The 20,775-nt window shown below is 40.9% G+C and overlaps 1 protein-coding gene across 1 annotated transcript in view; it reads left to right on the plus strand.

The window, feature by feature from the left end:
- LOC140749310 (cell adhesion molecule Dscam2) overlaps nucleotides 1-20,775 on the plus strand; it is a 206,061-nt gene that overhangs the window by 157,431 nt on the left and 27,855 nt on the right. Inside the window, exons 6-9 of the mRNA XM_073082405.1 lie at nucleotides 5,232-5,381; nucleotides 6,870-6,987; nucleotides 7,805-8,015; nucleotides 20,237-20,447. Of these exons, the coding sequence (XP_072938506.1) occupies nucleotides 5,232-5,381; nucleotides 6,870-6,987; nucleotides 7,805-8,015; nucleotides 20,237-20,447 (690 nt within the window). The remainder of the gene's footprint in view (nucleotides 1-5,231; nucleotides 5,382-6,869; nucleotides 6,988-7,804; nucleotides 8,016-20,236; nucleotides 20,448-20,775) is intronic.

The following is a 20,775-nucleotide window of genomic DNA, read 5'->3' on the forward strand; positions in this document are numbered from 1 at the left end:
CTTGAAAATGATTTAAGTTTCCCAAAAAACAGTTAGTAACAAAACTGTGTAGTTTAAATTAATTTATATTTTCCTCAGCCTGATACAAGTGTCCCAATTTCTCATCCAGCATGTACTTGGCGAGTTTAAGTTGGATTCGTCGGTGTTTATGCAAATTGCCCGCTTGCATTAATACACGGCGTGAAGAGCGTTGACGTCGCTTTTGCATTTTCAGTTTTATGTTTGTTTATTTTGTAAACTGTTGTTTTATGGTGTCGTATGTAGGACTGCACTATGAAAGGTGCTCTGAATAAGTAACTTCAAGTGAGTATTATCATTTATTATGGTCAAAAATAGTAACACTGTAGTTCAGTCAATAAGTTGTATGTTTTTTTTTACAAGAATAGTGATTGTTAATTTAATTGTGATTGGATTAAGTGGAAAAGTGGAAAATTTATCAGAGTTGTAATATTACACTACTACTACTACTTGTTTTAATAGCCAAGTATGCTTAAAATGGGTCCAATAACTTCAGGCGTGAATAGGGCAAATATGATGCATTTATCCTTTATCTATTTTTGCAAAACACAGAATTCATGGGAACTAGGCGTGCGATTTTTATTTCAATAATTAAATCTGGACCATTTAATCCTTGCCTTGTCTATGTTGCTTACAATTACGTTAGTCTTGTTTTACATACTTTATTTTAGAACAATAAAAATCCATGTCAGCTTCGATAAACAACTACTTTCTGTTATAATATTTTGTTTTATAATTTATGAGAATTATGTAAATTATTTATAAATTTCAGGGACTCATATCAAAGCACACCCTCTTCTCTCGCGTGCTTAAAACAATTAGACCACGTTAAAATTAATTTCATATTTCGTCTGAAAAATACCGCGGTTTTTATGCTGAAACAAAATCTTCATTAAAATTTAATTGAAAAACCAATTTGCTCGTTCTTGTTTCTACTTTCTTCTTGTTTACTTCAATTAATTTTATCATTTTCCTGCCCTTGTATTGTATATAATATTGTTTTATTTACGTAATTATTTTATGATATGAAAATATCTATTCTATAAATTGAAATAATATCAGATCGCGTCTTCAACTTCATCTCACGTTGACTATGATATAGAATATAATTAATATTTCTAAAAAAGGTACACCCCTAAAAGTCAATTCTTTATAAAGACAATACTTTTCAGGCACAGGTTTCCATCCTGGCACTCAAAGCAACAAAGGTAGAATTTATTAAAAGGATGTTTTTGTTTCCAAAGAGGCATCAACAGCCATCGACATCTCGCACATTGTCCCGCCGCTCATTATACTGTTCCGCGCCGCAAACACTGCACAACACGTATCTGATGGTAATTGTGTAATTACACTCTATCAGACTTTATGGCGGAGTGACGTTTAATTGAATTGTTTTTTGTTCAGGTAAATGTTTAATGGGTTGCCAAAAGTTTAACGGTCGATGCTATTATATCATTACTCGACGTTTAACAGTCGATGTTATTATGTTTGTTTAACAAAATTTGTTTAAATGAAGTTGTGGGGTAAAAAACCATTGACTGGATATATCATGCAGAATCACATCGCAGTTCCTCTTCCAGAACCTTCATTACAATATCGACAATTCTCCGTAATTTATCACACTGCACAAAAACGTATATTGTTCAAATAACGTATATTGGCTACATGCTGCTGATGCCAATTGCAAATGCTAATGCTATAAATATATACATAATAATATATAAGCAAATGCTGATGCTGATTGAACGGTTTAGGAATGGTGTAGTAGAAAAAATGATGAGGTCAAAGACTAGTTAACGTAGTACCAGCCGGATAGTTGGGTTATTGATCAATGTCATTGTCAAATTAGCCAGGAGAATGTGCAACAAGTTCAACATTGAAATAGCTAGATTTACTCAACAATAAGTAAAATGCATTGAAAAAATACCGACTCCAAATTTGAGAAGTCCACCAATCCACTCTTGATTGCTGTGGCTACTCTCATACTTAAGCTTTTCAGTTTATGAGTATTGCGTACTATATAATTTTAACATCTATAAAATATTTAAAACAATGGATAAAAATGGACGTATTTCATCGAAGCTGTAGTTTCCACTCGAAATGGCCCATCGTTCGTAGGACAATTCGCGTCATGTATCAAACGTCCAGCGCTATAAAGCTCTTTCCGTTTTTTGTTGGTATCGGTATCGGGTTTTATCAAAAAATTTCGATTCATGCTGACGGTATTGAATACTTCGTATATTCGAATAAAATATTCTATCTCAATAAATCTGATATATAACGAAATGTCTATTCATGTACAGAATGTACAAATATGTCTAGCCCAATGGGAGTTACAGATCAGGTTCCATTTTTAACCGACTTCAAAAGGAGGTGGTTAACAATTCGGCCGGTATCTTTTTTTTTATGTATGTACACGAATTTCTCCGCCGTTAGTGGACCGATCTTAATAATTCTTTTTTTGTTGTGTAGAGACGAGCTGGAAGTTGGTTCCATTTAAATATGGTTAGGATCCATCGATGGGTTTTGGAGAAACTGAGGAGAACTCCTCCACCCATGTAAATATAACAGCCATAACTTCGCCGTTTATGAACCTATTTTAATGCCTTTAATTTCGTGTGTGGACAATTGCTACAAGTTGGTCCCATGTAAATATGATGAGGATAAGAGTGGGTTCTGGAGACAAAATATGTAACTCCTCAACCGATGGGTATAATTGAGTTTTGTTTGAAGATATTTGGTGTAGGTTCTAATGAAATTGCAAAACCAGTTCATCATTGACTATTTAAGGGTCTGATAATGTGGCTCGGAGTCAAAATATGTAACTCCTCAACCGATGGGAATACTTGAGTTGTGTTTGAAGATATTTGATGTAGGTTCTAATGAAATTACAAAGCTAATTCATCATTGACTATTTAAGGGTCTGATAATGTGGCTCGAAGACAAAATATGCAACTCCTCAACCGATGGGAATAATTGAGTTGTGTTTGAAGATATTTGGTGTAGGTTTTAATGAAATTACAAAGCCAGTTCATCATTGACTATTTAGTTAGGTTAGGTTGGAACATATAAGACAATATAAAACTAAGCGAACAGGGCGCGGCAGCGCCCTGCGAGCGGGCGGTTCCAATCAATGTAAATTCAGACCTTACCTTAATTCATGATCACGTTTATACAATTTTATACTGTATTAATATAAATGTTATTATGTCATCACTAAAAAGGGTGAAAAAACATTTTTAACAAAAAAAAAACCGACTTCTATGTCACTACAAAGTAAAAAATAATTAAAATAAATGTTGGTTTAGTACATATTTCTGAAGTCGGCGCTCATTTTAGACACGCTGTTTACATCGTTATCCAACGAAATATATTGAGCGCCGACTTCAGAAATATGTACTAAACCAACATTTATTTTAATTATTTTTTACTTTGTAGTGACATAGAAGTCGGTTGTATTTTTTGTTAAAAAAAATATTTTTATTTTACCCTGTACCATTTTGTCAAATCTTCAATACTCACTCTTGACAGCTACAATAACAATATTTTAAGTTCCTTCATGGTCACTTATGGATTTTCTGTTACATATATGGACTTTTTCAGGCATAGAACCAAATACCAATAATCTAATTTGAAATAAATAAGCAAGTCATCTATACATACATCTTGCAAGTGTCAAAGTAAACCTGTCATCGAAAAGACAATTAGTAAAGATATTTGTATCTAGAAAATATTGGATTCTAACCTCGAACTCCCGATTATCTGAGAAGCAGCTAACTAAGCAGTTGATTTTTATGCACTACGTTGTTAACTTGTATTTATATTTATTTATTATATAGTTTTATTTACCGCAAGATTAAAAATAAACAAAACCTACTTAAAAAATACGATGGCATTAAGCGATATAATCTTTGAGGGTATCGTTAAAAGTTATTTGCAAAGAACTGTTGAGATGAGCTTCAGAGGGACACAATATTATCAGTGCCATCAGTTCATACAGGGCAACACTTGATGAGGAAGATGGGTAGATACTTTGTCGATGGTGAGAAAGAGAGGTGAACAGGGACGGATGCCACACATTTAGAATTCATTGAAAAACTTGCAGCTGAAAGTTATCTGATCGTAAACGTTTGGGGACAGGAGTATGGTCGGGTAAGAAAGTGTTTCGCAAAGAATCATATTAGCACGTTCAGTTTAGTTTGTGGATTTCATTATTATGAAATCCACAAACTAAACTGAACGTGATCTTATACAATTTTAGTTCTTAGTACTGAGTTACTACTAACATATTCAAACTTATTTTTGATTACACGTAACATAAGTAATGGACATCTACTAAGAAATTTTATAATTCAGAGAAAGCTAAAATCTATTCAAAGATACAGCGTTAAAATTAACCGATAACATGTTTTTATGTTGATAGGTGAAATATAATAATATGAATTAGACTTCCACGGAAAGGTAGAAAAATGATATAACTTTTGACCCAATGATTTTCAATAATAAATAAATAGAGATTTGTGTATGCGAGTGTCCAGCCACTGTCCGTCAGAAGCGTATGCCGTCGGCCATAAATGTGTGAACGCGATCGAACCAACTATCACCGTCTCATGAACATTTCATTCAGATCACTCTACTGCTCGCGTACATAAAAAAAAATTCAATATTGCCTATTGAAAGGGAACTTTAGTGAACTTTTAAGGATAAAACGTTTTATTCCTTGATTTTGTTTATAAATCTAACCTAAATTAATACTACATTGAAATATTTTATCTCTGTTCTTTTTTTTAAGATCTGAACAACGGGGATATTTTCGTCGTAAATAGGATCTACAATGTAACGGATGACTTCTTTTTAAGTCTGTTTAGGTATATCCATAACAAATATACTGACAGACGAAAAAATTGGGCCATGTACTGCATGCTTATACTTATTTTTCTCTCTATACTTTTTTTTTAGTGTATTCGAAACAAAGTAATGTTGTGTTTTTTGAACATAAATAGTTATACATGTTTAAAGTTATGCAGCAATTAATTCAAAAAGTAACTTAAAAATCATTCTTTTCGAACACTCCTATGTGCTTATTTTGTATACCAGTGCAGGCACCGAGAAAGTATATTTTTCAAATTTAATTAGTTATAAAAAATTGCGAGTTCTGATATAATTCTCCATACCTTTAAAATGCAATATATTAATATTGCTTCCACTTTCAGGCGGTCGGTACATGATAGGTGGTAGCAGGGGCGATATCCTGGTGATTAAGGAGGCGAGGTCCGAAGACACCAGCGGGTACTCCTGCGAGGCGCAGCACGCCCTCACTGGCGACAAGCGGAGGAGTGGACCAGCCATGGTCGCTGTATCACGTATGTTTTTTTTTGTAAATACATAGACACTTGCACACAAACATATACAGGGTGAATTTTTCAAACGGGCCTTCAGGGCCAAATCCGAAACTATAAGGATTAGCGAAAAATGCTGAAAGGAATTACGAGGCCGATTTTGATAAAAACTGCATCATTAATTTTTTTTTAAATATCTTTTTCCGTAGCTGGGAATCGAACGAGTTCATTTTGAAAAAAAAAATACACCCTCCATATTATTCCACTATCTCATAGTGTTGCTTATAAGGATCAAATTCTAGAATGAAATGATAAATGACAAAGTAAACGAAAAGCCTCATTTTTAAGAAAATTCAATTTTTTTCATAATAATTTGGCAGTTATGTTTCCGCCATTCATTAATTTAAACATTTCGCATATTAACAATTTTAGGCCTTATGTTTTAAATCATTCGAAAGTGGACGTTTCGTTCTCCAAGAATTTATATTTTTATGTTCGACTTAGTTAAGGTTATTTTAGGACCATTATAATAGATTTGTAACTTGCTATGCGTTGAGTTTCGTTTAATACAGATGTAAAGTTGACAATTTGCGAGAATGACTTTTTCGAGTCAAATCGGAGTGTTTACTTAACAAAGAGATATTGAAAATCATATTCAACGTTGAAACGAAGTTGTAAATAACAAAAACTCTGAATTTACTAATTAATCAGTTATCTATTTTTGTTGAAAAATAAATCCTAAAAACGGCGGGAACTTAGTTGCCAACCTATTACTTTCTCATACTAAGCCGTAAGTCATGGCCATAACATCGAAGAATTAGTTGATTAACCAACAAATTCTTCAATGTTATGACTTATGTATAGTGCTAAAGAATTACACATAAGACATATATTATGTATTATCCTTAAGGATTAGTATTCCAAGGTATGAAAAAATATGTATTTTCTTCAAAATTTTCCTTTTCCTTTAATTTTTCACATAATATTACTTTCCAGAATTTGATCCTTATCAGCGACGCTATCATGTAGTGGAATAATATATTTTTTTTAAATGAACTCGTTCGATTCCCGGCTAAGTGAAAAGATATTTTAAAAAACTAATGATGCAGTTTTAGTTTTTATCAAAATCGGCCTCGTAACTCCTTTCAGCATTTTACGCTAATCGTTATAGTTTCGGATTTGGCCCTGAAGGCCTATTTGAAAAATTCACCCTGTATAGTGACTGTTACTAATGTAACTATGTTAATTGTAAATCAATTTTTGATTTTTGATATTTAAAAAAAAAAACATGTATCCCTAAGATTATGGTATGGATTTCGGAAAAATATAAATAAATAGATTTTTACGAATTTATTTTTGAATTTCAATATCACTGTACTGCGTCATATTGACTTTTTTAAAGGAATGAAAGCCACGAAACAAACTCTCTAATAACTTAAAGATGAAATATTAATTTCTCTTCTATTTAGATCCAGCAAAATAATTTATCTATTATTTTGGTTTTACTAACAGATCAGACAAGCAGCATGGCGCCAAGAATGATCACGATAACTGAAGACGAAACTGTCCCTCAAGGAGGAGATATAAGACTCGTGTGTTGTGCTATAGGAAGCCCGCCACCAACGTATAGGTAGAGTCGATCTATTATTACCTATCTTTATTTATTTTATGTCCCACAAATAGTTATTGCTTTCCGCAATTGATAGTTTATGTCCAACAAAATTCGAAAATTGAAAAATATAAAAAAATGTCAAATGCATAGATGTATTACCTTAAATGTTATTGGCCAAATGTCGATATTTAGTTGGGCAAAAACTTGATTGATTATTGACAGCCTGTGTTGAGTGTCTTTTTATTGCCTCACCTTTAAGTTTATTACGACCTCCACTAGTATCGCCACGAAAATATAATGCGCTTGTATAAAATCTACCTACGTAAAATATAATCCATTAAATTTAATTCAGTCGTATCTAAAATCAGCTCCTACAGTGCGACAGACAAAAATAGTAAAAAACATGTTTGTGAAAGCTCATTGCTTATTTACACAATCGTTTGGTTTGGGTGTACAACAAAATATTTACTTGTACTCTATAAAGTACACTAGTATCTAAAAGAATGGAAAATCAACGAAGTAAACAAATTTATTTATTTGAGTTAAACATATTTTATTTTTTATACTCGACTGCAGATGTCAGGTCGCCACATAAGAATCCAACCACTATGTTTCGATGTTTTTTACTTTATCTATTGAACCGTAATAGGTCGACGATTCAAATTTTCACAATGCATTAAATTAAATGGTTTAGCCATAACTAATACTAAAAATAAAAAAATATATATGAAAATTTCGGCGGTATGGAACTCTCTGTGTGCGAGTTCGTCTTTCACTTGGCCCATTATTTTAAAAATGCCGAGTTAATATTCTATTAATATTGAGCGGTTTGCAGTTGGTTCCGGCACGCGAACGGTCGCCTCAGCCCCGTCTCCAACAACATCCGGATCTCGGTGTCTGACCAGGTGCTGGTCATCCGCCGCGCGCAGACCTCCGACAGCGGCGTGTGGACGTGCCGCGCTCACAACCAGTACGGCGAGCAGAGGAGGGACGCGCGGCTGCGAGTACGGTCGAGGCTGGTCGTCAGCGTACATCCGCAGTTGCAGGTAAGCTCTTTCAATTTACGTTTTGCGTATTGAAATGTGCAATTCATTCACAATTCTCTTGTGATGGTTTCACCGCAATGCACATTTCCGGCTTAAAATAGTAGTTTTAAAGTAAAGCAATCCACATAAGACAGTGGAACGCGATACTTCGAGATTACAACATCCGATTAAGTCCGTCCCCAAATGAGACTCCCAAGTTAAGTAAGACTAGTGGCAGATATTCCTACGCAGCATTATCACTTGTAAAATTCAAGTGGCTTTTCGCACAGTTTGTCTAGATTTTGTTTTAATACGTATTCAGAACCATTTTCATGATAAACTGGTTCATACCAGTCTTAACATGGTAACATGTAACCACTATGATATATGATCCATTTATAATTAAATTACAGTACTAAATAATAAGCCATTTTCTCTAAGATTTCAAATGCCAGAATAGTAGCATTCTAGTGGCAACAATTAAATTCCGTTCGAATTGAGCCAGCAAGCGCTCGGCGCCCGTGCTCGGCGCTCTAACCGCCGATTTGCCGCCGCCCAATTTACGTAACTCACTCACGCTCACTACGGCGTCAATGCCTCATAGACAGTGGATAGCCAAAATAATTGAAAATTACCCAAATTATAAGTATCAGTTCACCTTTTCGAGACATTTGATGCAGCGGTGACTTGTACAACCACAAAACATATAGTAAATACCTATACAGAAAGACATTGTACGTGTCCTGGATTTAGTTTTGAAGTCGTACATCCGCAGGATGAACCAGGAAACGATGCGAGTTCCCTCGATTATATGAAAAATATTATTATAGTGATGACAAAAATCACCATTTTCTATGAACGACAAAGCTTATAGAGAGATTCAGAGGCAAATTGTTTGCAACTTCGTAGGTATTCCGAGACGGCGCTCAAAGCATATTTGAACGGTTCTCGGAATCTCAACAGGTGTACTTGTGTATACAAAATAACAAGCATTATTTGTGCTTCCACATATTTTAAATCTACATTTCCTGTGTCCCGGTTTGTCGAGAGCCGTGATTGGAGTATTGTCAACACATGCGTTTACATAAATATTATGTCTGTTACTCGAATGTAAATTTAATGATTCTGGTTTATATATAGTTTCATTTCAAGACCCAGTCACCTTTGTTTTTCTTTCTTGTAAGTTGCTTTCTTCAATTACAAAGAAATTACAATTGCAAAGAATACCACAAGCAACTGTTTTGTATAATACTTTCAAAAGAGCTTAAAATCTACCAAACTTCACTTAAAAATCATGGGGAATTATGTCCCGAAAACTTTTGATTTCAAAAGGCAGTAAATCCATAAACTTCAGGATCAATTGTATCAGTATACTAATGATATTCTATTGATTCTCCGCTCATCCAATTTAAGATTTCGAAATTCTCTTAATCTTAATTCTAAGTGACGGAACTTGCAGATAAGACAGAGTTCATAACCGTTTTGATAAACTTAGTGTTCGAGTTAGCTCCCAAGTTCCAAGCCCTAAGTTATACGGACGAAGTTACCGAAGTTAACTGTATAAACATTACGGATACAACGCAAGGAGCACTTGCTCTCTAATTAAGAGATGCAATAGTTAATCCGGATAAAGTTAATTCCTTTCTGTTGTTTATTGTTTTGTTTTACTTTCTTTGAAGTATATTATTACTGGGAAACCGTAAAACTTTAGTTTATTCAAAGAATCCATCCTTGGTTTTATCCATGCACTTTTGCACGATTGTTTAATATTTTAATGTTAATGTCGGTAATTAAAAAAAAAATGGATTCACTCTCTTTTGCGAGCAAGTCATTTTCTTGTAAGCCTTGAGTAGCGTTAGTATACTTATATTTGTGTCTATGTATGAAAACACAGAACAGTGATAACAGAAAGTACATTCATATCGGAGGAGTCAAAAAATCAAACCTTACAATCATTAACAAAGAAGAACTTCATTCTATCCAACCCGCTGGCTTTAAAAATCTCAAATATGTTAAAATTATCCAAAGGCGCTATAGTCTACAATTCTAAAGCAAGTGTTCCTTAGAAGTTAATTACAGTTGGCGCCAAGTTAAACGTTCACTAACGCAACATCTCGAGACTCACCTTGGAACGTAAACTCGTTAAGCTGGAGAGCTTCATTTTATCTCTAACTTGACTGTTCTGTTCTCACGTGAAATTGTGATCTTGTATCTAGTCAGCACACATTGAAATTTACGTTCGTATGACAAATTATTTATGTGTTTTGTTAAAATCTAAGTACATACATAATATTATGTCTGTCTAAACATTGATTTGAAGTTATTAGAACACTTTGTGATTGGACTGTGGATGCACCGCCAAATCTGATTATGCCTAACAACAGTAGTAAGTTCAATATTATGATAAAAATCTATTATTTCTAACTGTTATTTTCTAAACCCATACGCCTAGCTACTCTGTTATTTGGTATGGTTCTCTCTTCACTACAAGCACAGGTCTACAACGTACACCACAGCGTTCTCCAATGCGAATTCTACCTATGCTACATTTATTTAGTAATCGCGAAAACAAACACTTATTCTAGCTAGCGGCTAAGCTCAGTGCTCGTAGTGTTAGTAATCACAACTAAATTACTTCTCAAGTAATTTTACTTCGCAGCGAAAGTAATATCATTATCAAACAATCTTCTAAACGGAATTTGATTTAATTGTAAAGTAAACACAGTTTTCGTAACACTGCGCAAACTCACTTAAAACTTTTAAAATATTACGCGAATAATGATCTTATACGACTATTTATATATTTGTTCCATGTCTATAGTACTTCAAAGGGACAGTAGGAATATCGTAGGTGCTACGAAAGCTGAAGTTGACATAACTTCTTCTTCTTCCTTCTCAACCATTCGCCACGCACTGCAGAGGCCTCTTCCAATGCATGCCACTTTTTTCGGTTTTGGGTTTTAGTTGACATAACTAAGAATATAAAAAATTTTAACAAAAAAATACAACCGACTTCTATGTCACTACAAAGTAAAAAATAATTGAAATAAATGTTGGTTTAGTACATATTTCTGAAGTCGGCGCTCAATATATTTCGTTGGATAACGATGTAAACAGCGTGTCTAATATGAGGCAATCTTTGTTTCTCCTCCAATCGCAAAAAAATCTACTACCATTGAATCCAAAGAAACTCAATTGATATATAAATAAGTAAATACATGAATAACCAACCCACCAAAATGGAAATTTGATTAGATTGCAAAGTAATTGTTGTCTCCACCGCTGGGTAACTTACTTAAAACTTTAGTAATGACTACCCTTCGCGAAAACGGACTTTTAATGCGTTTACTTTAAACACTGATAACAATATACGAGGAAACGTTAAAATAACAAGTCGTTAACAGTTTGCGGTAGGTAACTTGGTAACTTATAACTTAGAATTGCTAACTAGGTGTACAGAATTGGTGGTAGAATCCTCTATGGTTTGACTCCATCGGCACCACCACCACACTTATTTTTGCCTAATAACAAGACTTAAGCACTGCTGTGTTTTGGTTTGAAGGCACTTTTCCGAGGCGTTCAAATTTAGTCTTAGAGAGCGGCGCATCTGTGCCCGATCTCAGGTAGGAATCTTATTTTATCTGAGGTTGATTACAAATTTCTATGGGCTGCATTAGTCACTTACCATCAGGTTAACTGCACTAATATTGTTTAACCTGAAGTTGAAGATAATGTTTGAGAGAAGTGTTCAATTAAACATTAAATCATACTCCGTTCGAGTCGGTAAGTAATTGTCTAAAATATTAGATAAATTTGTATCAAATTAAACTAATTCTGAAACTATTGGGCTGTATATTCCTAATTCGAACAATAATCTGATTAGTTAATATTAGTTAATCTGATCGAAGGCCACTCGACGAGTCACGCGTCGCAACGGCCTGAATAATTTGAGCTTTATCGACTGGCTGGTAACGCGCGTAGTGTCGCATTATTTGTTTGTTGGAACCCTTTATTATATATATAATTTACTAGTGGTGCCCGCGGCTTCGCCCGCGTTTTAAAGAAATAATATGGCATACATAAAACAGAAAATTTATACCTTCATTGGAATTACAATGGCGTCATCTGTCGAAAATAGGTCTTACCAACTCACAAACCTTCGTGGGCTCTTGGACAACAACTTTGCTAAAGATCATCACTTCATCAAATGCATAGTTTCCAATTCTATCAAATATATATAGACAAATATTTATTTTTATATAAATGGATAGATGATCGACTAACATGGATAAATAGTCAACAGTCACTCGAAATAAAAAGTTATTATTATTATTATATAAATAAAGTAACTCTACAGTTACTTTATGATAAAAATCGATTATTTTAATTGATAATTTAAACCAGTAGTGGATCGATCTTTCAACCCAGAAGATCGAAATTAGATTTTATCATAATTTACCTACGTAAATTAAAATTTACGATTAAAATAATCGATTTTTTGGTTCAAAATATGGTTTAGTGGTTTAGGCGCGATGAAGACAGACAGACAAACCAACAGACAAACAGACAGACAGAGTTACTTTCGCATTTATAATATTAGTAAGGATTTTACACATTGACTTGACTTCGAGAAACCATTTGGTTGTCGAAAGTAAGAGAGAATTCTGATATAGAGTGCTACCTCCTAGGTATACGATCCTTTTCATTAAAATAATAAGCGAGTATGTAGTTCACCATGAACAGATATCAATTCCAAATATCACTGGTGTCTTATTTGAGGTCAGCCAAAGAAAATGTTGGGGAAATTGCTCCCCCATAGACTAAGTTGAAATTACTCGTGAATTGTCTCTGCCTAACCGCAACCTTCAAATCATACTTTTTTTTTTTTTTTTTGTTTACGAGGGGGAAACCTTCAAAAGGTACCCGGTGCCGTGGGAGCGACACAGGGTTATGTGGGATTTTTACCGCACTAAAACCCCCCCGGTGGCCTTCCTCTACGTTGCCAAGAGGACTCCGGGATCTCCTACGGAACGCAACCGGAGTCCTCTGAACGCGTCGCCCCTTCGGGCTCCACCCAGGTAAGCTCCAGGACTCGCCACACCGTCTGGTGTTTACGACGGTATGCGACCACACACACCGCCGTCCTTCCCGGAGTTGCTTACCGGGCGGCTCGACCTCCCAATCTTGCCACCCGCAACCCCGGAAGCCCCCTTTTAGTCGCCTCTTACGACAGGCAGGGGATACCGTAGCCCTATTCTAGTCCCGGGACTACAGGGACACCGCGCCGGGAGGCGCTATCTGCGCCTTCGGCGCCTCCTTCTCCGCGCGGGATCGGCGCGCTCCCTGGCCCGTTCGGCGTCCTCCTTGGTGAGCATAACGCGCTCGCAGAATGCAACCACGCTATCCCACGCCTCGCCAGAACGGACCATTGCCACGACGACAGCCTCCGGGCAGAGGTCTGGTCCTATCTGTTGCACCAGGATCCGCCGCTCGGACTGCCACGCTGGACAGTGCTCGAGCGTGTGCTGCGCGGAATCCTGGGCATGCCCGCAGTGGTGGCACTGCGCTGTCGCTTCCCTGCCTATTCTATGCAGATACTCACCGAAGCAGCCATGTCCGGTGAGCATCTGTGTCAGCCGGTAGGTGACGCATTTCCTCCTTTTGAGCCATGCTCGGAAGTTGGGCAGTACTGCACGGACTACACGTTGGCGTGCGCCCCGTGGCTCCTGTAGCCGCTCACGCCAGCGTCTTAACGCGCGCCAGCTGGCTCTCGTCCGAAGCATTTTAACCGTCTGAGGATCAGCCCTCTGGCGGAGACCGCGGATCTTAAAGAAGATCTCTGCAGTCATATCCGCCAGAATGTCCAGGGGCGGGAACCGCCCCAGGAGTGTAGCCGCCTCGTACGATATTGTACGGTACCCACGCGCGACTCTGATCGCGATCAAACGCTGCGCGGCATTCAATTTGGCCGCGCGGCGCCGGCAGCCCGACAGTCTTTGCGACCATACGGGTGCACCGTAGAGCGCGACAGAGTGCACGACACCTGCGTAGAGGCGACGGACTTCCTCCTTCGGTCCCCCGAGATTAGGCAGCAGTCTATGCAACGCACCCGCTACCTTATGAATCCGGGGGACGAGACGGCTAAAATGCTCGTCGAAATTCCAGCGGCTATCCAACACTAGCCCGAGATACTTTAAGTATCTGCCCACTTCAATGACTGCGTCACCTACCCGCACTGACATGCAGGGTGGTCTCACATTCGGCCTTAGGCCGTGGAACCATAACGCCTCGGTCTTGCTCGATGCTATGCGAAGACCCAAGGCGTTTATTTGGTCAACAACGCGTGCCACTCCCAGTTCGGCTAACCTCGCCGTCCTTTCATAGGACTCTCCCTCCGCCAGGACCAAGGTGTCGTCTGCGTAGCAAACGATGGTGACTCCTACAGGAAGCGCTGTGCGCAGCACTATATCGTATGCGAGGTTCCAAAGCAGTGGCCCTAATACTGACCCCTGCGGAACTCCGCACACGACGCCCCTTTCATGGACTCTTCCGTATCGGCCCGGATAGATGACGTTCCTGTCCGACAGATAGGCCGCCAAAACGTTTCGCAAATAGGGAGGCACCTGATGATGTACGAGGGCCTCCCTTATCGCTTTCCAGGGCAGAGAGTTAAAGGCATTAACTATGTCAAGACTTATTGCCAAGACTACTCTGCCTCTGGAAAAAGCCCTCTCCGTGAGCGCTCGGACGCGAAGAACGGCGTCTATTGTCGAGCGCCCAACGCGGAAACCGAACTGATTGTCGGACAGGTCCGGGCCAATGCACGATAGATGTCTGCTGACGCGAACGGCAATTATCCGCTCGAAGATCTTTCCTGCCTCATTCAGCAGACATATCGGCCTGTAGGACGCTGGTGAGTCCATGGGGCGACCCGCCTTGTGCAGGAGCACCATCTTCGCTACCCTCCATTGCGCAGGGAACTTCCCAAAACGAAGGCAGTTGGTAAAGAGGCGCCGCAATCTTTCCCCCAACACGGGCAACGCAACTACCCAAGCCTGACCTGGGATTCCGTCTGGGCCTGGGGCAGTGTTTTTCGCGGCCAGCCGTTTTACCGCCCACTCCAGCTCAGCCTCGGTAACATTGTGCGTCTCTGACCACACAGACGGGACCAATACTCCGTTCACGGCATCAGGGCCATCCGAAGGGCAAGGAAACAGGTTTTCCATGACTTCTGCGACAAAGTCGGGATCGAGGGTCTCTGTCAACGGCGGAACCCGTGGGCGCAGCTTGCCTAACACCATTCTATACGGGCGTCCCCACGGGTCCCTGTCCAGACCATCCAATAGTCCCGACCAACTTCGAGACTTGCTGTCCGAGATAGCAGCCTGAAGTGCCACAGTCGAGTCACGGTACTCCCTGTACCTTTGCTCCTTCTCTTCGGCACTAGTGGTCCGACGCCTGCGGGCGCGGGTATACCTGCGTCTGGCTCGCAGGCAAGCCGTACGCAGCTGCACAATATGTTCGGACCACCAGTATACCGGCGCCCTTTTGCCGGATCGAATCCGCGGCATGGCAGCGTCGCAAATCGAGGCCATGTCCGCCTGGAGTCGGGCAGCTTGTCGCTCGAGGTCTGCATCTTCGACGGCAGTTCCGGACCAGTCCACGACGTGGGCAGCGGCGACGAGCATGTCTCGGTCCAGCCGCTTTAAAGCCCATCGTCGCGGGAGTCCTTCGCCCTGACGGCCAGTGTGAACCGGGAGCCTTAAAGTCACGTCGAACAGGATGTGGCGGTGGTCTGACAGTGTTACTATTTCCTCCGCCACTCTCCAGCCCGCTGCCAAGCGCTCGGCAGAGGCAGTCGCCCACGAAAGGTCCACGATCGACTCCCCCTGCCAACGCACGCACGTGCTGACCGAGCCTCGGTTCAATAGGCGCAGGTCCAGTCCCGCCGCCCAATTTAGTACAGCCTCACCTCTAGCGTTATCGCTGCCACAACCCCAAGCCCTGGAGTGGGCGTTAAAATCTCCCAAGAGAAACACGGGTCGCGGCAAGCAGCCACGAACACACCTCTCCACTCGACCCAGGTACGACTCGTACTCTGTCAAGCTACAGTTGGGAGATATGTAACCGTACTGGGGGTACGGACAAGGGACCCCACTCCACTGCGACCAGACCCCGCTCTGCGTGGACTTTGGAGCATGGAGGGTCTCCTTCGCCGCCTGCCCAGTATATCGCAACAGAGTGCGAGTCGTCCCGGAACCACCGAGGATGATCAGGAACGTTATAGGGCTCCGCCACCACTGCCAAAGAAACTGAACACTCCGCAAGGCATTGCTGGAACAAGTCCTGCGCCCTGCGGCAGTGGTTCAGGTTCCCCTGCAGTATTTTAAGTGACGGAGACCTATACATTATGTGTCCATCACTTCCTCTGGTGGGCAATGGGACGAAGCGCTGGCATGCGCAGGCCCATCTGCCCGTGTCGAAGTGGCAATCGTGGCCACTTTCTGGTTTCCGCCGCTGCCCCGTGTTCTCCTTTTCGGAGGCTTGCAGTTCCTGCTGCCGAGACGATGGTCCGATGGACGACCCAGGTCAGCACACAATGCGCACTTTGGCGCCCGTGCCCCGCATTGGCTCGCCTTGTGATTAGGCTCACCACATGCGTAGCACAGAGCGCTCCTGTCCGTAGCGCTAGTGCACTGGTGCCTGGCGTGTCCCATCTCGAAGCAGCGGTAACACTGCAGCTGCCTGAGAGGCAGCACCTCCACTCTGGCCGAGACCCAGCCTACAAGAATCCGCTTCGCAGTGGCCAGCTTGCGGACGGCCGTAAGTGGGCAACGCACCCATGCCGTCCCCAAAGCCGTAGGCCTCCTGCGGATTTCGCCGACTTTGATGTCGCTAGCGAGGCAATCGCACATTGCAGCGATGGCGTTAGCGACATCTTGTTGGGTGACGGAATCGTCTAGATCCATCACCCTGGCCTCGCCTTGCTTGCTGGGTCTCGCCACTTTGGCGCCCATTTCTGAAACGGCCTCCTGCAGCCTGCTTGCAAGGGCATCGGCTTTTTCAGCGCATCTTTCCCCAGCCACTTCCAAGAGCAAGCCACCGTTTAAGGCTCTCTTCTGTCTGATTTCGGCAATTCCCAAATCAGGCAGGTTTATCCGGCTCTTCGCCGTCGACATCACCTGTGCATAAGTGATGACTGAGCCCTCGGGAACTGTTACCGTGACTGCCGCTGATTTTGGCAGTCTCGGGAGCCTCTGCTTTTTAGCTGCTTTCTTTTTCGTCCCTGTCCGAGCTGGTTCGGGCGTCTTAACGGCCAACACTGCAGGTTGCCGGTGAGCGGCACGTTTGGTACGCTCCTGGCTTGGCGATTGCCTCCGCACTGTCTCAATCTGAGGAGAGATGCGTGCCTTAGATCTGGCCTTCCGCCCCACAACTTTGGACCAGGCAGGCTCAGTCGAGGTCGACGCGGCCGGCGGCGGCATCGAAACTGTGGCCGACTCTATACGCCTTGTTGCATCGGGCGTGGCTTTCTTCCCTAGGGGAGGCCTAATGGCTCTGTCTGGGAAAAGTTCATCCCTAAAGGACGCTAGTTTTTTGTCAATCATGGACCCAATCTTATCCATGAGAGCATCCTCTCCGATCCCAGCCCTCCTCGCATCAACTCGGGGCGGCGCCTGGTTTTTGCGTAGCTAGTTCAGCTCTGCCGTAAGGGCCTCCACCCTACCATTTAGGCCAGCTAGCTGAGAGCGCAGCGTGGCATTCTCTTTCTCAAGGTGTGCAGTGGCAGCCCGCTGCACAACCTCGGTTGACGCCGCCTGAATTTTGCGCACAGCGACACGGATGGCGCGCACCATGTCCCCTTTTAGGTTGCGGGACTTATCCGCGACCTTTTCTATGATCTCTAGGTTCTCTATTATTCGAGAACCTAGGACGTCGGTGTGCTGTTCTACCATTTCCCGGCTCAGTTCCTCAGTACTAGGGAGAGAGGCTTTCGACCTAGTTTTCGCCACTGGAACCAGGGGATCCAAGAAGTCGTCATCTTTGCCTGAACGGGGCTTTACAGACTTCTTCTTGGGCCGCTCGCCTTCGCTATTACTTGTCGGCAGCGCCCTCTTCCGTGCGGTGCTCACCGACGTAGCTTCTGACTGTCCCGACACAGTCGACATTATTGAGCAGTCTGACAGCTCATCAGCGTCACATGATAAAGCTGATTTAGGTGGGGCTACTGCCTTCCTCCTAACCGGCCGAGCCTTCCTCGCCGCCGTTTCTACAGCGGGTCTTTTGTCCATTTCACTTAGCGTCTCGGTGTCCGTTAAACGTTTGCTGTGGTCGAGTTCACGAAGATCGACGGATTGCCGACCTACGAGGCAATTGCTGCCCCCCCCAGAGTACGAGGGGCTGCCCTCCGCCGTGGCAGAGGGGTGGGATTCTCCCTTGCGGGTACCCACCTGGGGACTACATTGACAATTGACCTTATCCATATTGCGTCTTTTTTAAGGGGTGAGCTCCCCTGGGTCGCTCTTAGTCTGGTCCTTCACCCTTTGCCTTCCGGTATGAGTAACTCTGCCGTATAGCCTCAGGGATCATAAGGACACGCAAGCCCCCCCACCACGACAAGGTGGCAACCCATTGGGGGGGAACCTTCAAATCATACTTGTAGAGAACGACGAACGTTTTCTTAAATTCAATTAACGAAAAAATATTGCACGTCTAATAAAATTTCGTGTAAGTATGTTCGACGTTAATTCGTTAGGAGGTGCATTATGCTCCGTTGTCTTGAATTATTCATGTATGAGCCACCGGATGACTTGCAGCGGTACGTAAAACGTCCTTTAGTAATTCGCAGCTATTGGCATCTTCGTTGAATATATTTTATGGTATTATTAATTTTATGAAATATTAATTAAGTAGGTCAATTTAAAATATGAATTTACTTTATGCTTGCTTTGTAAGCTATACTAGGTTATTTAAATTATTTCCATTGTTCTGATTTCACAATCACTACAAAAACAGGGAATACTTAGTATACACTTTATAACCAGATGATGGCAAAATAGTTAAAGTAACTAACAGTTTAGAAATCGGTGCGAATTCGGATTACGCAGTATATAACGCAGGATATGAACCAAGTATTTTTAATCAACTTCAAAGGAGATTCAGTATTTGACAGCTGTGTTTATGTTTGTATGTCCGCTATTTTCTCAAAAACTACTGATCCGATTTGGATAAGGATTACATTATTTCAGTTAATTAAGTGCATTGTTTTTATAACCTAAATGCCACATTTGTTTTTAATTCTACATCACATACCTATGCACTTGTTCAGTAGGTTATAATGCAGCCTGACCATCATAACAACTAGAACTATTTCATTTACAACTATTTCACATTCATAGATATTTCTTGACTCATATCTTGTGTAGGTATCAGAGTAGCTAACTCCGACACGTGGCAAGTTTCTCATTCAAAAACAAACTGATGTCTATAGCTAATCCATATTGAAGCTTGATACGTGACGTCCCTCTGAATAATTCATGGCCACGTTGCCAGCTGAGTCCGCACATGGTTCTGCTACTTGCTACGATAAACTCAGCTATGTTTTACGGCAGTTTGCTATTTATGGGTTTGGTCCACAGTCTTGACGTGACAATAAAACTTGTAAAGAATCTGCAATAAGAAAATGTTCTTTGGGGAAGTATAAAACGTGTTTTTTCTGTTACCTACTTGTAATTCAGGTGGGGTGGGGTACAGACTAAATTGATAAGAGGCGTTTTTCGAATATTCGAATTCAACGGTTTCCGATATTTTGACACTTCCTGTCTTTTATTACAAAATTAAATTATAAAATAAAATACAATCTATGCAATACTTCAGTACAAATAATATGAATAATGTTAAACATGACAGTGATACATTTAACCCCGATATCGGAATCGCTTCACATATTATGTATCGAGTCGGATATTGGGTAATTTTGTCATGGGTGAAAATGGATGTGGTAAGTTTAGGGTGACATAGCCGTGAATATATTATAAACATTTTCAACTATATTTGATTTGAGTAATATGCGCTGTTACTTTAAAAGCTTTTCATGTTATGAAACTGGCAATCTGTAGTAAATGGTCACTAGGACCCAGCCGAAGCACTAGAAGTTATTCAACTTTCAAAATTGTACCGTATTTGATAACTGGTCTGAAAATTGCCTTTTAAATCCGTTTATATATTTGTGTCTTTCACAGGTGGCAAATTCTGGCAGCTCAGTGACCTTCAACTGCTCAGTGGAAGGTGGTGAGGCGAGAGTGAGATGGCTGCACGATGGTGTACCGGTGGGAGGTGGAGAGAGAACTCTGAGAATTCATGGAGTGGTCCGTGTGCACAGAGGAATGTATCAGTGCTTCGCTGAGAGAGACCTAGACAGCGCGCAAGCTGCTGCAGAATTAAGACTAGGAGGTTAGTTGAAATTATAACAATTTCGTTGCTCAATATTTATTTACAAGAAAAATACACTTCATGTTATTTAAATATATACCAACGGAGTTTACATTATATTGTGGTGGACGTAAAATATGTCTCAGTTTTTTTGTTAAAGTTGATTAATTCTAAAAACTTGGTTGATGCTCCTTTGAAGAATGAACTCTGTCAGCATGATAAAATATTTCGAAATACAATGAATTTAAGATAAACTTACTGTCACTTAATTCGATCTAACTCGTTCTAACGTATTCAAAACAATCGTAACGGTTGGAAGATCTTATAGGGAAAGTACTTTATGATGACA

This window comes from Epargyreus clarus, unplaced genomic scaffold (genome assembly GCF_041222505.1).
Source record: "Epargyreus clarus isolate Ecla_fem2 unplaced genomic scaffold, WU_Ecla_fem_2.2 ptg000003l, whole genome shotgun sequence".
Lineage (NCBI taxonomy): Eukaryota > Metazoa > Arthropoda > Insecta > Lepidoptera > Hesperiidae > Epargyreus > Epargyreus clarus.